The sequence below is a fragment of the Homalodisca vitripennis genome, unplaced genomic scaffold, assembly GCF_021130785.1.
Source record: "Homalodisca vitripennis isolate AUS2020 unplaced genomic scaffold, UT_GWSS_2.1 ScUCBcl_2328;HRSCAF=6962, whole genome shotgun sequence".
NCBI lineage: Eukaryota > Metazoa > Arthropoda > Insecta > Hemiptera > Cicadellidae > Homalodisca > Homalodisca vitripennis.
The window spans coordinates 103,878-124,509 of record NW_025778451.1 but is presented as its reverse complement, the minus strand read 5'-3'; the positions used below and the strand labels follow the sequence as shown (position 1 = coordinate 124,509).

At 34.1% G+C, this 20,632-nt stretch overlaps 1 protein-coding gene across 1 annotated transcript in view; it reads left to right on the top strand.

Annotated features, from left to right (window-relative positions):
* Positions 1-1,107: 1,107 nt before the first annotated feature.
* LOC124371964 (RAB11-binding protein RELCH homolog) overlaps positions 1,108-20,632 on the top strand; it is a gene marked incomplete at its 5' end in the record, with an annotated part of 77,434 nt that continues 57,909 nt past the window's right edge. Inside the window, 4 exons of the mRNA XM_046830332.1 lie at positions 1,108-1,284; positions 3,936-4,018; positions 17,739-17,965; positions 20,021-20,147. Of these exons, the coding sequence (XP_046686288.1) occupies positions 1,108-1,284; positions 3,936-4,018; positions 17,739-17,965; positions 20,021-20,147 (614 nt within the window). The remainder of the gene's footprint in view (positions 1,285-3,935; positions 4,019-17,738; positions 17,966-20,020; positions 20,148-20,632) is intronic.

The following is a 20,632-nucleotide window of genomic DNA, read 5'->3' as shown; positions in this document are numbered from 1 at the left end:
TTTGTTATCTTTTATGATAAAATAATAATTTTGGTTTCATTTTGTTATTGTTAATAGGAGAACAATCACATGCAGTGGAATTGATGAAATGTTAATCTTAAAAACTTTTATACGTTTAAATATTTTTTTATTTTATAATTTAAAGCTTATAAATACTGAACAAATTTTTGTATTGCATTGTAATATATTCAATTGGTAAAGTCCTGTGTAAAATAGGTAAAATAATACTAACAATTTACAGATTTATGCATTTGTTAGTAAAAAAAGTACAAAACCGACTGACCATGAAAACACAAATGTTGTTAGATAAAACATTTTAGTGTATATTATTATTTTGTTTGAATGTAATACCTGTATGAATGTCAATACAATGCTGTTTGCTATAATACATTTTATATAAAATCAGAAAATAAACAACTTTATTTATTGATCAAGATTGAAATAAAATCAAATTTTTATGTTTTAAATGTTCAAAGTGTTAAACTTAGGTTGGAAAAACAATATCTAAGTATTTTATCCGAAATAAAAGAAAGTACAGTATTGGATGACACCTTTTTTAGAAGCTTTAAAAGTATAGTTAGTGTGTAAGATAAGATTACAACAATACTAATGGCTGTGGGTGGTTATCATTTAACCTGAAAAACCACTGCCTTAGGAATAATGCAACTTTATTAAACATTAAAAATATTATTAAAATGGCATAAATATAACAAGTTATGTTGTATTATTGAAGCAAATATAGTTCTGAATAAATCAGTACTAATTTTATTGATATTGATCAATAATTTCTATATATATAGGCTCTTGGGGGTTTTCATCACCAACCTTAGCTTGAGTCTATATATAGGATCTTGGTTTTAAAAAGGGTTAAAAGTTAACAGATTGAATTTTAGTGTTGTTTTGAAGAGGTTATACTGTCAAAACAAGACTTAAATCAATTTAAATAGTTAACCATCAAATAAAAATGTAGCAAATCATAATAAAAGCGGAGGTATGAAAATAATGTATGTATGTTTTAGTCAGGTTCTAGTTTTAAATTTTAGGTTTTTAAAGTAGATACACAAAATAGTCTAAAAATATAAATATTGTAATTTAATGTTTTATCAGGATTTTGAGGACTGGGACGATGTAGGACTGAACATCCCTAAGCCAGCCGAGCTGCTGCAGCTGTACAGGGACGCGATGAGACAGCCGGGACACAGCGCGCCCATGCGCGACTGTGGGAGTCAGGTCACGCTGGCGACAGACGAGGAACTGGCACTGAAGCAGCAGGTTATGTCCCTAGTGAGTGTTTACCCACTTTGTTGTACTGGAGCAGTATCGGCATATCAGACACGGTTTAAAATTTCATAAATTGCCGCCATTGATTGGCACGACGATCAGTATTTAGACGATATTTAATATACTACACAGTTGAGATACTCTAGGAACTATATATCTGCATTTAATATGTTTCAATGTATTGATTAATACCTGTTTTACTCCTCGTAAGTCTTTGGAGTGATAATTAACTATATGTTGGTTATGGTCTGTCAGCTGATGAATTCTTTAGACGTGAATTATGCATTGAATTATTAAATTATGTTTTGATGTAAAAACAAATCATAAAGCAGTGTTAAATATACATTTATTAGTGTAATAATATCAATACTGAGTTTGGATTTTTCCACAGTAATGAGATTTTGTTTGTTTGATTTTCTTGCAGTATTGATGGCAAGTGCATTAAATTTTGACAATCTGTTGTTGTCAGTAGTTTATATCGCAGTAAAATATAGTGCTCTACATGAATTTTGTTTACAATTTCATGTACTTCACGTGGTATAGCTAAACAAGTCCAAAAAATAATACATATAGACAATTTTGAAAGAAATTTAAAAACATTTTGTACTAACACATATTAAAAATATATTTTATTTTATTTTTACCATAAAAATATACATTTTATTCTGTAATTTATTGCCAAAAGTAAAAAATAATAATGAAAGTTTATCAAGTGGCTATTGAACAATAATTTTTTTAAACTTGCATTGTACAAAAATCAAGCCGGCAATTTTAGGGAGTAACATAGCAAAGTAGCTATGGCATTCAAAGGGCCAATGTAAGGTTAATAGATTTTTACAGATAAACAAGTTAACCCATAAAGTTGTGGCCTCAAATGTATTTGCAGGTCATATTAAAAAACCAGATGTTAAAATGGCCATCAGGTATCTGAAGCATGGCATTTCCCTATTCTGAAATGTGCATGAATAAACCTGTTCTTCAGAAACAAACAATGATCAATAACCAGCCACTATTGTTTTGTTTGGTTCACATCACTGATACTGTGTGTTGTCTAATTGGATGTATCTTCTATGACTCCCAACTAGTCATGCATTGTTTACTAATGTTCACTATCCATTCTGATGAGTAATGTGTTATTTATAGATTCTGTTATCATAAGTTTGTTTATCTATTTTAAAATCTGTGACCTTTACCCTTGGTTTCATCTGAGTAACTCAATGGCAAATTTCAAGACTTGCTTTTACTTGAGACAATGTATTTTGGCCAACTACTAATTTATTGTAATACAAATTCTCAATACGTGACAAAAACGTTTTTCCTTATATGATATAGAGTGTATTTTGCTGTTTCTTCACAATACGATTAATGGATACGAAAAGTCTGATTGCATTGATAAAGATTAATCTGTATGTAACCATTTTAATGGTCCACTAAATATGGATTTTAAACTAAGAAAAGTTATTAATGTAAAAATAATAATATATTGTGTTCCTTTGTGAAGAAAAACATCAGCACAAAAAGTCAATAATATATTATAATTTAATTTATATAAGCAACCAGTATTGACAATATGGGCATCAGCTGTTCACCTACAGACTTAATCAGGTTAATTTAGAACAAACCTAGAGGACCAAATTGAAATAAAACAAAACCCAACAAAGCTGTTACTGATGTATAGGTTAATTTTCCCATCTCTTTTATAAAAAGCATTTTTCATTTTCATATGTATTTGCAGGAGATTGGAGAAATTACGCTTTTACAAGTCGCGTAAATAGGCACATACAACATTCGTGCCCATGTAAATGCGGCGTGCTCACTTACGTGACGACTTTCATGCATCATGTCACTTATAATTTTTTCAAAAAAAGAACTGTATAGGGGAAAACCGTGAATGGCAGTCTAATCTCAATTTTTGTCCACATCAAACCTTCCTTTTCGCGCTTATTCTGTTTCATCTGTGCTTGTATTTGTTTTTAAATATATATTATGTTAAGTATGTGTCTATACCTCACCCACTTAGGTGTGCACAATCGTTTTATGTCCATTTCATTAAACTCCAATAGGAACAAGAACCAGCAATAAGAATCATTTGATTAAAGAAGGCATTTTAACCAGTAAATTTTATTCAGCAGGGATCACTTCTGGCTGATTTATACCTTCTGATGTGTCACTTAAATCTGGACAACCTTATGGATGTTCAGGAGCAGCACATCACTAACCGCAAATGTCGATATTCTGGGGTGCAAGGGTAGTTCAAGGATAAGTCTAGGCTACTGCGGGATATGACTGTTGGAAGTTGATGAGGTTCGTTCCCTAAGTGTCAGAGGTTCTTGCTAGCCTCAACAAGGGTGTGCCACCCCCTTGCCTGCTTTCACTGGAGAGGCTGGTTTAGAGCTAACATCCCCTTCTTTCAGGGGGACATGACTGAGATTAGTGCCCTAATTCTTCCTCATGGATCTTGATGAGAGACAGCCCCTACCCCACAACCTTACCCATCCTGAATATCCTGTCACTCCGGAAGCAGTTCTAAGGTTCTTACAGGACTAAGTGCAATTTATAAGCTTCTTGTCCTGAGAGAACAAATAAAAAAAAGTAAATTTGTTTAACAAAAATTTCTTTACGATTACAAATGTTTATTCATGGATCTTTTACAGACAGTGGAGTTAGAGGAAGTCAGAACTCAGTTGGTAAACCTGGAGAGAGAAAAGGCTGCTGAACTTACTGCTAACATTGAGAGGTATGTGTCTTTCTTGTACAGTAGTTTTAACCCTTACGGACATTTTACACGCTATCTTTCTGCCATGTAGAGTATACAGTTCAAACTGGCCATACGACAATCTGGACAGCTTGTGATCATTGTACTGTGATGAGCTAGCTGGCTATGATACGATACTCTTACGTAATATTCTTGCTATATGGTTTTTAATAATCAGTAATTGCATGTTCAATCATAATATATCCAGCAAGTATTTTTTGTTGATTTAGATTTGATTTAACATTAAAAATAGCTTATTGGCTGAGCATTAGTGAAAACTATCACCTGTGGGGTTGAAAATATTTAATTTCTGTCTGTCTGTTCGTATGATATCTGGAAAACGTACTGATGCATAGACTTGAAATTGTGCATGAAGCCTCATTTCTATATTAGGAACTCTGAGTTTGATGATGGTGCATGTGATGATGAGTGTTAGCGAGTGTTTTTACATCAGGGTATGGGTAACCATGATGGCAACGAGAAAATATCAGAATAAATAAATTTGTAAACAAACTCAATACACCCAGCTGCATCGCTGGCCATCTCACCAACCATCCGTTTTATACGCCGAAGTCGTTTTTCTGTTGGAATATCGTATTCTTCTGATTTTTTGTTGCAATTTCTATTGCCTCTTCCACAATGTGATCCCGTTTTTCTTCGATATAGAAACGAAGTGCATCTATTTTTGTAGCAGTTTCGTCAACAGTCGGAAATCCCCGAATTATACATAGCTCAGCTCTATGTGAGAAAAGTGGAGGAACTCTAGTGCTAGTGGAGGAATCCCCGTAAAAGAAGTTTTGTGCTAGCGATTTATTTTTGTTTTGTTTGTACATTGAGACACTGATATGCAACCCAATTTAACCCTTTGAGTGCCACGCGAAGTGGTGGAGGTCATCGTTTGTGACAGGCCATTCCCCTCAGTGCCAAGCTCTATTTTTATGTTACTGCAGTATTTTACTAAAAAATTAACACCTTCCTTAAAGATTAACATAATGGGACACTTTTTGCTTTATTATTTAGGGCAAGATACAGGCTACAAATTGCTATATATATATTTTGACCAAAAATTAAAAAACAATATTTATATATGTGTAAACAAAAATACAAAAACAAAAAAAACCACATTTTTTTGTTTAAGATATAAAAAGTATTTATTTATTTTTGTTTTATGTGCCAATTTTATGTTCCCCATGTTAGTTGGAATACATGTACCAAGTTTCATAAAAATACATGTATATATAACTGAGTTTTGAATTTTTTTTATATATTGCTGCAAAATGCTGAAAACCTGCCCCAACATGCACGCTTACTCTTGTTCTCTTGTTCATGTAAAATATATTTTACTAGTTTTAAGAAATTAAATAAAGGTAGATTATACAACTGTTATTTATTTATTAATAACATACTTAAATTAATTACTTGGGGCTTATTTCATTAGGCCTATTATACTAAATCCTTCAGATGAAATAACTGAGTGAGTGTTTTTATCATAAGAATGAATTAATGTATTTTAATGTATTTTCGCGGTCAGATTCCGTTATATGCCCCAAACGCTTAAACTTTTTCAATGAACTTAGAACGTTATAAAACAATAGTTGAGTAACAGAACTAACATTTCATCAATCAACAAGCATTTCCAGGTATTGCGATCGGTATTGTTGTCGCTGTTATCTTATCTTTCTCGAGAATCCCGATTACGGCAGGCCGCGCAGCACCAATTGTATTGGCTAGTAACCAATTGTAATTCATTATAATCATCCGTAAATGAAAAATTAGCGTTGGGGGCATAATGTTAGTTCTGTTACTCAACTACATTGTGTTATAACGTTCTAAGTTCATTGAATAAAGTTTAAGCGTTGAGGGCATATAACGGAATCTGACCTATTTTCGCTTAAGGGCGATCTGTTTCCTTTTCGGCAAACTATACCTTATTCAATAATGAAATTGAACTGAAGTAATAAAAGTAGGAAACTTTTAAAACATTAACCAAAATGTCAACACAGCCACACTAGACAGCTAGCAAAAAACAACTGAACGTAAACAAAACGACTGCAGCGTGACAACAGACGGTTCGCGAAACAGCCTTCTAGATTTTTAAGGAACAGTTTGGAAAGCCTTTGTGCTGCCTTTCCCATCACTTATCACGTCAAAAGTTACAAAATGGTGCTACAATATATGGACTGATCACTAAACCTAAGTATTACAATAAACCTACTATAGAAGACTATAGTTTTAGCATTTCAACATCTGACAGAAGACTTCATCAGAAGAGGATTGAAATACCTTATATGCCCACCTATGGGTTGTACTAAAGACAAAATTTCGCCAAGTGTTTTTGCTGCAAACATAATAAAATTTCAACAACTTACTGGAGCTTCTATTCGAATAATCACATATAATGAACATTCTAAACAAGAACTAAGAAATGGACTTCCATACCTTGACTTTGTGAAGACTCTGAACAATTTCATTCCTCACAACTTACAGAGTAAGATACCTGCCGGCATTGTTGACCAGCCAGCCAACTTCTCATCCATGATGGAGTTTTCCACCCTTACTTCCCTCGAAGGAAATGTCTACCAGCTACAACCAGAGTGTGAAATCAAGTTTCAGTGAGAGTGTCAATGTGAGTGAGGTGGTTAATCAGAGCCAGAGTGAAGTTGTGCCTCATTTTTTATTCCAAACCCCTCCGCAAAGGAATCATGTATAGACTTAACAACAACCCAAGAATCGTTTCCAGAGAGCATTTTGCACAATGCTACATGTTGTAATAAGCTAAACAATGTTACTGGTACTGAGATCAGTATTAAGAATACTCCTATTGCCTTAAAATTATTCCACCAAAACATACATTTTTTATCCGCAAAAATTGACCCGTTGGAAGTTACTCTAGATGATATAAAACCAGACATACTAATCGTTATAGAACATAAAATGAAAAAAAAGATGAAATTATCAGGCTTAATATTCTAAATTATAGCACTCACTTCTACTATGCTAGGTGCAGTATTAATGGTGGAGGTGTAATTATTTTGGCAAAAAACACCATTAACCCTTTGCGATCGGATGCAGTATGTAATAGTATGTCCTCTACGATCGCGTGGCCAGTGTGACGGGCCACAGCCATCTGCGCATCAAGTCGTATTAGTTTTCACTTGAGTTGTCCCGGCGGCGCTCGGATGGCCAGTGAGACTGGCCAACATAGAATTCCTTCAATGGTCGGATGGCCAGTGCCACTGACCAAGAAATACATTCTGCATTTAGAAATACTTTATCAGCGTTAAGATGGCTATAAAGTGCTGAAACCTATCGAGTAAACATTGAACTAAATGAAACATCTGTTTCATTACATTTAACCATCTTGGATTTGAGGAATACTAGAAATAAACAGGTGTTTGTCCAGTACCATTTGACAGTGGGAGCATTTCAGATTTGTTGAAGTGTCGTAAATATTGTGATTAACCTAGTTTACTTGTTATTGTGTTAGATATCGTGCAGTTATTTATATTTAGATAAATGCAATTTATTAACAGTTGTCAATATGGATAAACCTTTAGTCCCTGACGATTTTGAAGAGATACTGTTTAATGAAAATAGTGATGTTGACTCAAATCATGACAGTGATGTACAGTCTAATTTCAGTGGTGATTTTGATAACTATGTAACTGTTGAAGAACTATTTGAAGAAGATTCAGATTATATTGAACATAATGATGATGTAGACCAGACAGACAATGCAAATATAGTAGGCCTAGACGAGACAGACAATGGAAATATAGTAGGCCTAGACGTGGCTAGAGAATGGAAAGAATGGTCTGAAGGTGATGGAAACTTTTACAAATTTATTTGGACACAGGTTAGTGGTTTTCAACTTGCAGGTAATGAGAAACCTTCAACCCCTTTAGAGTTTTTTCAGCTTTTCTTTACTGATAGCCTATTGATAGAAATCGTAAAAGAAACAAACAGATATGCTATTGAAAAAATTCAGAAAAACACACCTTTACAAAAGAAATCAGTATGGTGGTCATGGGTAGAACTAACACTTTCAGAATTGAAAGCTTTCCTTGGAGTTATTATAAATATGGGAATGAACGGCAAACCAGAAATGGCTGACTACTTTTCCACAAATTGGGTAGACTACCAACCATTTTTTAAGGATGTTTTTAAGTAAGGAAAGATTCTTACAAATATTCTGGAATTTGCACATATGCCCACCTCCTTCTGGTCCTGTCGCTGGGACATTGACTCGTTCCGGTAAGGTAAGAAATGTTTCTGCGTATCTGGATAAAAAGTTCAGAGAATATTATGTCCCACAAAAAGAAGTCAGTGTTGATGAAAGCACCATAGGCTTCAAAGGACGTATAGTCTTTAAAGTCTACAATAAAGACAAGCCAATTAAATGGGGGATTAAGGTGTTTGTGTTGTCTGAGTCCTCAACTGGATATATCTGCGCTATTGAGCCATACTTTGGTAAAACAACAACTGACCGCTTGAATAGGCCAGATTTAGGAGTTACAAGCCGCATTGTCCTACATCTTGTAGCTAAGCTTAAGGAATCTTATGGCAACATTGAGGGCCTCCACGTCTTCACTGACAGGTGGTATACAAATATGGATCTGGCAGCAGAACTTCTAGAGTGGAATGTTTATCTAACAGGTACTGTAATGTTAAACAGAAATGGCCTACCCGCAATTGTGAAACCACAAAGAAAAAATGCCAAAAAACAGACTCAAAAGCTTAAACTGAAACAAGGGGACATAAAAACCTTCAGGAAAGATGAAAAGTTTTCTCTGTTACTGTGGAAAGACAAAAAGGTAGTGTCAATACTAAGTACACTGTATGGTGATAACACTACCGTGGCAGTTTAGGCGACAGCAAAAAGATAACGTAGTACAAGAGGTGAAAAAACCGACTGTAGTTTGCAATTATAATAAGTACATGGGGGGAGTTGATCTTGCGGACCACTACATATCATCATACTCTTTTACCAGGAAGTCGATCAAGTGGTGGAGGAAAGTTTTCTTCTGGTTGTTGGAAACCGCCATCGTCAACTCATTTGTACTTTACAATGCCAATCAAGACCAACAACATCAAGTTAGACAGAGAAGTTACAGAAAAATGTTGATCACAGAATTAGTCGGGGAAGTGCGGAATATGAAGAAAAGAGGAAGACCGTCTAACAGTGTAGATGATGAAAGACTTAACGGAAAATTACATTTACCCTATCCTCTACAGACTGGCAAAACCAAGGACTGCTCTGTTTGCAGTGACAGAAGGCCGGGGATGCAAAGAAAACGAACAAATTTCTTTTGCAAAACATGCTCCAACAATCCAGGGCTCCATATCGGCGAGTGTTTTGAGAAATACCACTCAAGCAAAAAGTTAAAAGAACAATGAAACTAAAGTCGGCCACAGTGATAGCATAAGTAGCAATATAAAGTTTTAATTTCTTTCATTATTCAATAAGTATCTAATTCCAATTTCAAATTAATGTAAACCAAATGTATATTTTAATTCCATTAATGTGTGTCTGTATAAGCAATAAAACAATTGCAGTAAAGTAATATTAGTTTTTAAAAGAACAATGAAATAAAAGTCGGCCATAGTGATTGTATAAGTAGCAATATAAAGTTTTAATTTCATTATTCTATAAGTATGTAATTTATTGCACTTTCAAATTACTGTAAACTAAATGTATATTATAATTCCATTAATGTGTGTCTGTATAAGCAATAAAACAATTGCAGTAAAGTAAATATTAGTTTTTAAAAGAACAATGAAATCAAAGTCGGCCATAGTGATTGTATTAGTAGCATTATAAGGTTTTAATTTTATTATTCTATAAGTATGTAATTTATTGCACTTTCAAATGTAAACCAAATGTATATTATAATTCCATTATTGTGTGTCTGTATAAGCAATAAAACAATTGCTATAAAGTAGTTGGTTTTTAATTATTTAAATTTTAAATCCCACATGTAAACATTGCAGGTTTTACTACGAAATAATTCCGAGTTGGAGGAGGAAGGCCGCTACGATGAATAACAGCTGACGCAGAGATCGCCGTGGGCAGTGACACTGGCCACCCGAGCGGCGAGGACAACTCATGTAGTAGTCATTCTGAGCTGTCTTAGAGTAAAACTTGGCCAGTCTGACTGGCCATCCGATCGCAAAGGGTTAAAATTAAAGAAATAATGTTTCCTGCAATAAAAAATTTATTATGTGATCAAATTTTTGAGCTATGTTTGGTTGAGGTTTATTGGGGTAATTTAAAAATATTATTAGGCGGTATCTACAGGTCTCCAATCAATGTAAATGTGAATATATTCCTGGAAAATCTGAATTCTGTTTTTAGCATTCTAACCAATAGGTACAAGTATATAGTGATATGTGGAGATATTAACATCAACACCTTGACAAATAATTCTTATGTGAAAAATCTAAAACACCTATTAAAACAATACAATATGAAATACTTAATAGACTTCCCCACTAGATCAACCGGCACTACTCAGTCAGCAATAGACAATATTATAACCAATCTCAAACAATCACAAATTCAAGTTGAGTGTGTGAATACAATGTTGTCAGATCATGATGGCCAGTTAGTTACAATATTCGATTATGTATCTAACTCAGTGCAACAACAAAATTATAAATTCAAGTATTTCAGGGTTTTTCTGATGAAAATATGAGAAATTTTAATCTAGCATTAAGTTTAGAAACATGGACACAGCTTTATAAAGCTCCAGATCATTTAAAATATGACACCTTTATCCAAATCTTTTTATATTACTTTAATACTTATTTTCCAATTGTAAAGGTCAGAAATTACTTAGGTAAAAAACCTTGGGTTAGCGAAGATCTAAAACTAGAAAAAAAGAAACTAATTACTGAAAGTAATGCTGCCCGAAGAACAAAATCGCAAAGAGACATTGACAACGTAAAACTTAAATATAATACTTTTAAAAATAAAATTATTCAAGAAAAACAAAATTTACTATGCTAACAAAATTAAAAGATCTAAAAATTGTCAAAGAGACACTTGGAAAATCATTAACTATGAAACAGGTATTACTAAACCAAATACAAAAAATATATACATCAGGCACAATAATAAAATAGTATCAGATCCTGGTAAAGTTAGTGACATTTTTTATAATTACTATGTAACTTCAATTGAGGATAAAGCAAAATTTAACACATCTCAAAAAAATCTTAGTTTTAATGCTTTTAATAATTTTTCAGATATTAATTTTCAATGCAAACTAATTGATAGAGATGATATTATTAGAATCATCAGAAGTCTAAAAAGTAGTTATAGCACTGGATATGATGACATACCAGTGCCAATATTAAAATATGCAATGGAATTTCTAACTGACCCACTGCTTCATATAGTTAATTCATCTTTCCTCTCTGGGCAATTCCCTGAAAAACTAAAAATTACAAAAATAAAACCTCTATTTAAAAAAGGCGATCAGTTTGATGCAGCAAATTATCGGCCACTTGCATTGCTCCCAGTTATATCCAAAATATATGAACATGCAATGTCTAACCAGCTGGTTGACTATTTAGAAAGAAACAAATTACTTGATAGCATACAACATGGGTTTAGAAAAAGTAAATCTGTAGTTACAGCTGCCACTGATTTCATTGAGTCAGTGATTGATTCTGTGGATAGAGGGGAAAAGGTAATAGGAGTATTTATGGATCTCCATAAAGCATTTGACAGTGTTAGTCATGCTAAGTTACTAACTAAGTTATCGCAGTTTGGTATCCATGGGAAGGAGTACAACTGGCTAAAATCATATATACAAAACAGACAGCAGTTTGTGGAAATACATAATCTGAATAACAAGAACAATTTAACTAGTAAATATAATTCTATTTTAAAACAAACTTCTTATGGTGTTCCTCAAGGATCCATTTTGGGGCCACTTCTATTCCTCTGCTACCTAAAAGGAATTCCAGAGCTAGATAAATTATGTTTATACGCTGATGATGCCACTCTAAGAATTACTGCTTCATCTAAAGAGGAAATAGAGGAGTTTGCTTTTCTCAGCGTATCAAAAGTAAATAAGTTTTTCAAAGAAAACAACTTAATTTTAAATCCAACAAAAACAAGCTATATGGAATTTTGTACCAACCAATGCAGAAATAAAATTAATCCTCATATAGAAATAGATGACGTGGCTATAGTTAAAGAAGAAGAAGTAAAGTTTATGGGTTTAACGTTAGACAGTTCACTGACATGGAATAAACATTCAGAAAAAATAGTTTCACAAATTAACTCTGGTTTATATGCTCTTCGCAGAATGTCAAAATTATGCTCACAAGAAATTCTAAAAATGATTTATTTTTCACATATCCATTCACATATTATATTTGGTATCTCATTATATGGATCCACATCAATAAAAAATTTAAATTCAATTTTAGTGATACAAAAAAAAGCAATTCGTGTCATTTTAAAACTTAAATGGAATGAAAGTGTGAAGGATCACTTTCCTCAACTGGGTATCATGACGGTTTACAGTGCATATACAGTAAAAGCCCGCTAATTCGGCACTTTCGGGGATTGAAGTGTTCCGGATTATTGAAAATTCCAGATTACCGAGCGTCATATGAAAATGCCGGAAAATTCGGTTTTTAGCCGCTAAAATCGTATCACACTAAAGTAAAAGGAGTGACATCAAGTGATATTAACTCAGAAAAGCTGAAAACCCAGCCCAAATACTATCACTCTTTAAAAATAGTGGCTGGGTTTTCAGTCCCAAAGAGATAATGTACAGTAGCTTAATTTTACTTTTTCTACTTTAGCGATGATAGCGGGCTAAAAATCGTCGTCTAAGTTTCAGAGTGTGGCTTTAAAAAAAAAATCACTCTTTACGTGTAAACAATTAAAGAATTACTAAGGAGATCAATAAAATTAAACAAACATTAGTTTGAACACAAAATGAACATTTAATGCCTAGAAAAACATTTCTAAACTTAGGTTAACTTAGATGTAGGCTAACTAGTGCGTACATTATGTAATAAATATTATGGTAAACATAATTTTTGTGTACAGTATTTTATTTGGAAAAAGACCTAATGTCTGTTTGTTTTTTTGTATCATGTTTCTTCTTTAAAAAGTCATTTCTCAGAACATATAAATTTACAAGCTCTGAAGCATTGTAGGAGCTGCTGCGTTCGGCAAATCGTATAAACGTGTCGATAGTGGCACTTGCTTCACTCCACGTAGGCACGGGTGTTGGATCATCATCTGCTCCCTCTTCATCATCTGATTCGGACTCCACAGGATGAGGCTCTGACTGAGGTCCAAGTACACTTTTGATGAGCAGTTCAACCGTAATTTCTTCTTCAACTGGCTCGTCGCAATCAATGTATATCCACTCCAAGATTTCTTCTTGTGGCACTTTCCTTATTTCGTCTTGGGAACTGTGGGCCACCAAGTCCAGTATTGCTTCATTGTCGACTGAAACAGCAATGTCCTCTTCTTGGTAGGCAGCTGGCCATAGTTTTCGCCAAGATTTCTGTAGAGTGGTGGGCTTGACCTTTTTCCATGCCAAGGCGATTCCGAAAATTACATTTTTTATTTAGATTTTTTTCTGAAAATCAACCACCATACACTCTGAGTTTATCAGGCCTTGAAGAAAGGACGCTCTGTAAAAACATTTAAAGTTCTGAATCACTCCTTGATCCATTGGCTGAATCAAGGACGTGACATTTGCCGGGAGGTATGCAGTAAAAATGTTTCCCGATATCAACTCAGACGCTGCAGGGTGAGCTCTGCAATTGTCTAGGATGAGCACAACCTTGCTGTCTTCAGGTAAGCCACGGTTTTTCAGATTGTCTTTTACAGATGGGACGAAGTGGTGGAAAAACCAATTTCTAAATAAATCAGAGTTCATCCACGCATTGGATTGAGCATCGTATATTACGGGTAGGTGGGTAATGCCTTTCAGAGGTCTTGGCTTTTTTGCTTTTCCGATGACGAAAGGCGTGAACATGTGGTCCCCTGAGGCATTGCCACAGAGCAAAATTGTCAAACGGTCTTTGTTTTTTTAAAGCCTTTGGCACATTTCCCATCCCCTGCTGCCAAAGTCGAATTAGGCAAACAACACCAAAGTAGGCCAGTTTCAACAGCGTTGTAAATCCGGCATGCTGACAAATCGTAGTCTTCAACTAGATTTTCAAATTCAGCTTCATATTCTTCAGCCGCATTTTGGTCGGCTGATCGGAGCTCCCCAGCTACATCAAGCTTCCGTATTCCGTGTTGATTTTTAAATCGGTGCAGCCAACCATCAGAAAAGGCACATTCTTTCTCATCTATTTTTAATTCCTCACGGAACTGTTTAGCTTTTTCCATGATCATGGGCCCAGTCACAGGCTTCCCTTCAGACCGCTTAGCGCTAAACCATTTGAATAAAATTTCGTCAAGTTTAGTTTTTTTTTTAATGTTTGTCGAGACTGCATGTCTTTGACATTTGTAGTTTGAGACTTAAATTTAAGTAACTTTTCTTTATTCTTCTTGATGTCATACATTGTTGATGAACCAATGGTGAATTCTTCCATTAGCTTCATTCTACTCTCACCTTTTTCTACACGTCTTATCATTTCTAGCTTTTGTTGAATGGTAAGTGTGACATGCTTACGTTTATTTCCAACTTTGCTGGTGGATGAGCCGGGCTTGGAAAACATAGGGCACAACTTTGAGAAAGTTAAAGCACAATATGAACGAGCACAACACTCACGACTGCATTCGAGTACGAACTGACAGTGACTGAGACTGAGGCAGACGCTAGACAAACACGTAACAGCGGACACTCGGAAAGTGGCCCTGAACCCCCTCACACACAGCTTCTGCGTCACATACGATCCCTTCCGACTGAGCGCGAACCTTTCCGAGCGCTCTTGCGAACTGTACGTTTCACAGTGCGGTTAAAATATGAAGATGCCGGATGAATGAAAGTGCCGAACCATTGGATGCCGGATTAGCGGGCTTTTACTGTATATATGAAACTATAATGTCAGTGATGAACCGTACTCATAGCTTAGGCAAGAGTGGTGAGACCCATAATTATAATACAAGAAATAGAAATAATATGGCAGTAACTCAACATAACTTACACTTTTTCTGTAAAAAACCAATATACATAGGAGCTAAATTTTTTAATTTGCTGCCAAGCAATATAAAATTAATAGAAAATAATAAATTATTTAAAAATAAACTTAAAAGCTATCTGACTGAAATGCCGTTGTACCCCTTTTCTGAATTTTATACAATTCACAATAGTTTTTACAATCATTAAAATTACATTGTATTATATTTGGTTAGATACTAATGTAAATCATATTTAGTAAACGTAACCATTTACTTTCTTAATCATGTGACGCCATTCATGTACACCATGTGTAACAATCGAATAAAGATTTTTCTGATTCTGATTCTGATATCAGCTACATAAAAATGTTGTATACTATATATACAAACTATCACTACGTGAATTATGTTGTACATTTCTTGGGCTTTAATTTGATACGTTTTACGATATCATACGTCAATATTTAGCAACAGGATGACCAATATTGGAAAGGCCGATCTAGTCAGTCCTTGGCAATTTTCGTCAATACGATCGGGCCGATTACATTGTTTGTGACAGGCCATTCCCCTCAGTGCCAAGCTCTATTTTTATGTTACTGTAGTATTTTACTAAAAAATTAACACCTTCCTTAAAGATTAACATAATGGGAAACTTTTTGCTTTATTATTTAGGGCAAGATACAGGCATGTATTTTCCTTGGCACTATGTGGAAACGTTGCTAGGCCGATTAAATCGGCCCTTGGCACTTAAAGGGTTAACCCATTGGGAAACTTGCCTGAGCATCTCTCGTTGCGGCCGAGCGGGATTGAATAATCTTGCCTGAGCGGCACTTGTTGTGCTCTTTCTAGACGCTAATGATCACGTATTTCTTTGTTTTTTCCTCTAGATCGCAGTTTTGTAACCTCCTGCATCTCCATGAGCAATCATTCCGTTTTAATTCATTATGTTTGCACACTGGTACCACAACTAAAAGCTTGTTTTGTTATTGTTTACATTTTGCCATACACTAATTTTCATCACTTCAATGTTTTTCTTACATTCAATGTATCATGGTGTTTAGTGTTTAACTGTTTATAGTTGTTGAATGAGGTTTTAGTTCTTCTGCTATCTCATAGGACAAAAGAATTTGCGTATTTCAGAAGTAGACAGATACTTGGACAGAGATATTGAGATATCAAAGATACTCAAAGACTGACACACAAGTGAATTATAAAAAGTAAATGAATGGCCATTGTATGTAATGTAAATATTTTATTTTAATTATCGTTTTAATTGAATGTAACAAACATTTTTATCTCATCTCTCAGTCAACTAATTCAGGAGCTTGTTACAAAATCATCAAAAAGTGAAAAAATTTAATTGAATTTTGATTGTTTTGTTATTGAAACAGATAAACAAAGTAATAGAATATTGACAGTTGCTTTTGATTTTTTTGCTTTTCTTACTAGAACATTTGTAAATATATACTAAAAAAAAATTAAATAAAAATATTTAAAGAAAGCAACAAACAGTATTGTAGAGCAACCTATAGGCTAAAATGTCCTGAAAAACTGACTAATTTCTCTGTATCGAAACTCATTCAATATTCTAGTACACACAAGCATTTTTGCCAAAACCATTTCAAACATTCAGTCCTAGAGAGGCTAGGTTAATTGCTTCTTTAATGGGGTAATGAAAAAGAATCTGAATGTATCATGTGGCAAGATATATAGAGAAATATTTCATATATAGACTTAAATTTTGTTCGAAACTTCATATCTATAAGAATGAGTTCTATGATGTGTCATTTTTGGGTCAACTTCTTTTTTGTGTGGTTTTATGTCTGTCTATATGTCCACAGAACACATTGAGATTGAAATGAGCTATAAATTTGAAGTTTAGCAGCAACCTGAGCAAAGTCTGTTACGAAACTTGGTGTAGCGTATTTATACATTTATACCTTGTTAATAGTTAATTGTATGTTTACAATGCCATTATAAGTATGTAATAACTTATCTATTTGACGGTAGTTGTATATATTGAGTTTAACTCAAACCTATTCTAAATATTTTAAACTGTTCATATTAAAGACACTTATCAACATTTATATTTAAAGAAAATTTAATAATGGGAATTATACATCAAATTTGACGTCTTATTTCTTTATGTATAAATTTGTTTGAATATAGAAAATGTACTTTTTAATATGTAAGAGGTTTAGGCTGTCTTTTTGTTTTGGTATAAATCATATTTGCTTCTTATTCTATTGTGCTATTCGTTCTTTTAAATGTTCATTTTTGACAGGACAGATATTCTTTGTTGACATCAGAAGAATTGTGGAGGAAACAGGATTTTTTCAGTAGTTTGCCACCGTTTGGTTGTACAATAAAATTACGTGTATTTTATTGATAAATTAGTGATTTCTAGTATCACTAAACAATGGCCAATGTCCGGAAAATACCTGTTTCCTTAGCAGAGATTTTTCAGGTAAAGATGTATCTGGAAGTGTTCAGCTCTCTCAGTGAGATTGATTTCAATAAATTTCTACTCCAATTGGAAGTCTATTACAAGAAACAAATATTTCTGAATTCCTTCACTTGATTGGTTATCAGGCTGTCGACAGTAGAAACAGTGCCGACACACTACGCGACAGAGACAGTGTCAGTACGCAGCGCGACACCGGAACACTTCGAGATGATAGACGCAGCGGCACGACACGGCTCGGAGAGTGGGAGTGGGATGGAGCGTCTCTGCGATGACAACGACACCTCCAGTCTCAATGACACCGAGTGGACGCGTGTTAATGCGTGCATCGACTCGGAGACCGGTAGCGCACTGGGTAATCACTTTAAATTTACACAACCTTATGGATGTCTAGGAGCGGCACACCACTAACTGTAAATGTTGAGATTCTGGGGTTCAAGGGCAATTCGATAGGTCTAGTCTACTGTGGGAGATGGCTGTTGGAATTGGTGGGGTTTTGTTCCCTAATCTCAGAGGTTCTCGCTTTCCTCAATAAGGGTGTGCCACCCTCTGCCTATTTTGACTGGAGAGGCTGGTTCAGAGCCGGCCTCCCCTTCTTCCCAGGGGGACATGACTTTGAGATCTAGTGCCCTAATTCTTCCTCATGGATCTCGATAGGAGGCGGCTCCTACCCCCTAACCTTACCCTTCCTGAATATCCTGTTACTCCGGAAGCAGCGCAAAGGTTCTTATAGGACTAAGTGCAATTTATAAGCTTCTTGACCTAAGAAAACAAAAAAAACAAAAAAAATCACCTTAAATACACAATTGGTTTATTTTATAAAAATCTTAATAAGGTATTTTTCTTTAATATGAAGGTTAATATGTGTAGTGTTTGTTGTTGTTCCAGCTGTTGTATAAAATTTTGTAAAAAAAAATTAAAACATGTCGGCTTCAAGATTAAATCTTGTTTATGAGAGCTCAGGGAATTCATGCATGTTTCTGTACCTGATCTTGGAATTTAATATTAGTAAAGTCTTGTATCAAATTTGCTTACTGATTCATTTCATCAACATTCGTATGAAGAAAAGAGATATATATATATATATATATATATATATATAAACTTTTAGCAGAAAGTAGAAGCTTAAAGACTTCACTGTATCAAACTCATGATTGACGCCCACTGTCGTCAGGATATTCCCATACTTCTTATCATATACAGTGTACAACTAATATGTAATATTCAATAAGGGTGGATATGGCTCCTATACAATTCCTACACAATATGGGCTTACTGCTTTCACTTACTTGGATGGAATACCATAGACTTGTTGCGAATTTGTTAGTTATTTGTCTGATCGGATTTTACTAACAGATAGAAAAGTAACTGTTTTTTTTTTACTTTTGAAAAAAGATTACTATTGTAGAAATTGAATTTAAGCGTGAATAAACTTGCTTCCACTACCCATGCCAGTAAAATACTTGTTAGTTTCATCTGACAAAAAAGGCATATCTCAACAGTGATCAAGTATGATATACAGGGTATCATGAGCTTCCTCACTAGGGGCTATGCAGTAACATTGTTGATTCGTTTTGCACGTTATTTCTAATTATATATCTGTCAATAAGTCTTGTGAGAGTACCTCATGCAAATGACATTACCGAATTAATGTTTTTCATGACACAAAAGGTTAAGTAAATATAAAATACAAAAGGCATTCAACTCTACTACTTACAATAGATTTGCAAATCGTAATATTGTTTACTTATAAAATATCTTATAGTAGATTTTTTTCTCTCACTTTGGTTTAAAAATTCTTTTTTTTTATGAGAATAACCTATATGATTAGAGAACAGAGTAGAAATAAAACATATATATTGTTGTGCTAGAATCTCTGTATGAGTCTTGTCTATTGATTATTTTTGATTACTTTTTGCTACATTGAACAAACTCTTGGATGGTGTGGTTAGATGGTCAAGCTAGAATCTAAAGAAAGCCTTGTAGTTCTTCTTTAGAAGTTTTCTTGAGGATTATGACAGAGTGTAGAAGAATATAATCTAAAGAAGCCTTGTAGTTCTTCTTTAGAAGTTTTCTCATGATTATGGCAGAGTGTAGAAGAATATAATTTCCCCTATGTGATATATAGATTTGTTTTCAAAAATGTCCAGATTGTGTTAATTAAGGATGAATTAGATCGTTTATGGTGTTGTAGAGGTTTATATCCAGTTCTTTGCTTGCTCTGTTCTTATTGGAAATATACTTTTCTTTCATTTAATTACTGTTAATAAATATTAAATGATTTGCCTTTACAACTTATATTGATAATCTGTATAGGTTTTAAAGTAAGCATCTTCTAAATATTATCCTCCTATATTGAGCTAAAAAATCACGTTTTTATTGTAACACCTACGTTGGACTGGTATTACAGGTCACTATCCTGAAGGCTCTGGTCGGCCTGGAGATATAGAAGGCGGATGTGAGGAGAGAGAGGAGCCTGCAGGAGCGGAGGATCCCCTCCCCCTGGATCTCCTGTCCCCCTCCGTCACTGCCAACAGGTGATGAATTGAAATGAACAATCTGTTATAGAGGCAAAGTAATTTCCTCCACCTAACCTCTTATATAATCTATATGGAATGAGTTTTATTTTGGCATTATATAGAGTTTGTTCAATCTGACATGTGTAGACATGTTAATGACATAATTCCATGTTAAAATGTTCACACTGTATTAGATTTGTTTACAGTGTTGAATATTTGAGCTTTTATTGATTATTTTATATATTTTTAACTAAAACAACCAACCATCACTCATTGGCAAATTTTAAGAATGACGCTTTGCCTAATAGTATTACATTCCAAAAATAGAAAATTAAAAGTTTAAAATCAGGAAATTTGTGTAAAAGTATTTGGAGTTCTTAAAACAAATTTTAGAGTTATTTAATATTTTTATTATGGGGTTGTAGTATTACAGTATGAATTAATGGGAGTGCAATAACATAATTATTGTATTAAGTGGTTGGAATGGTGACAATCACTGTATT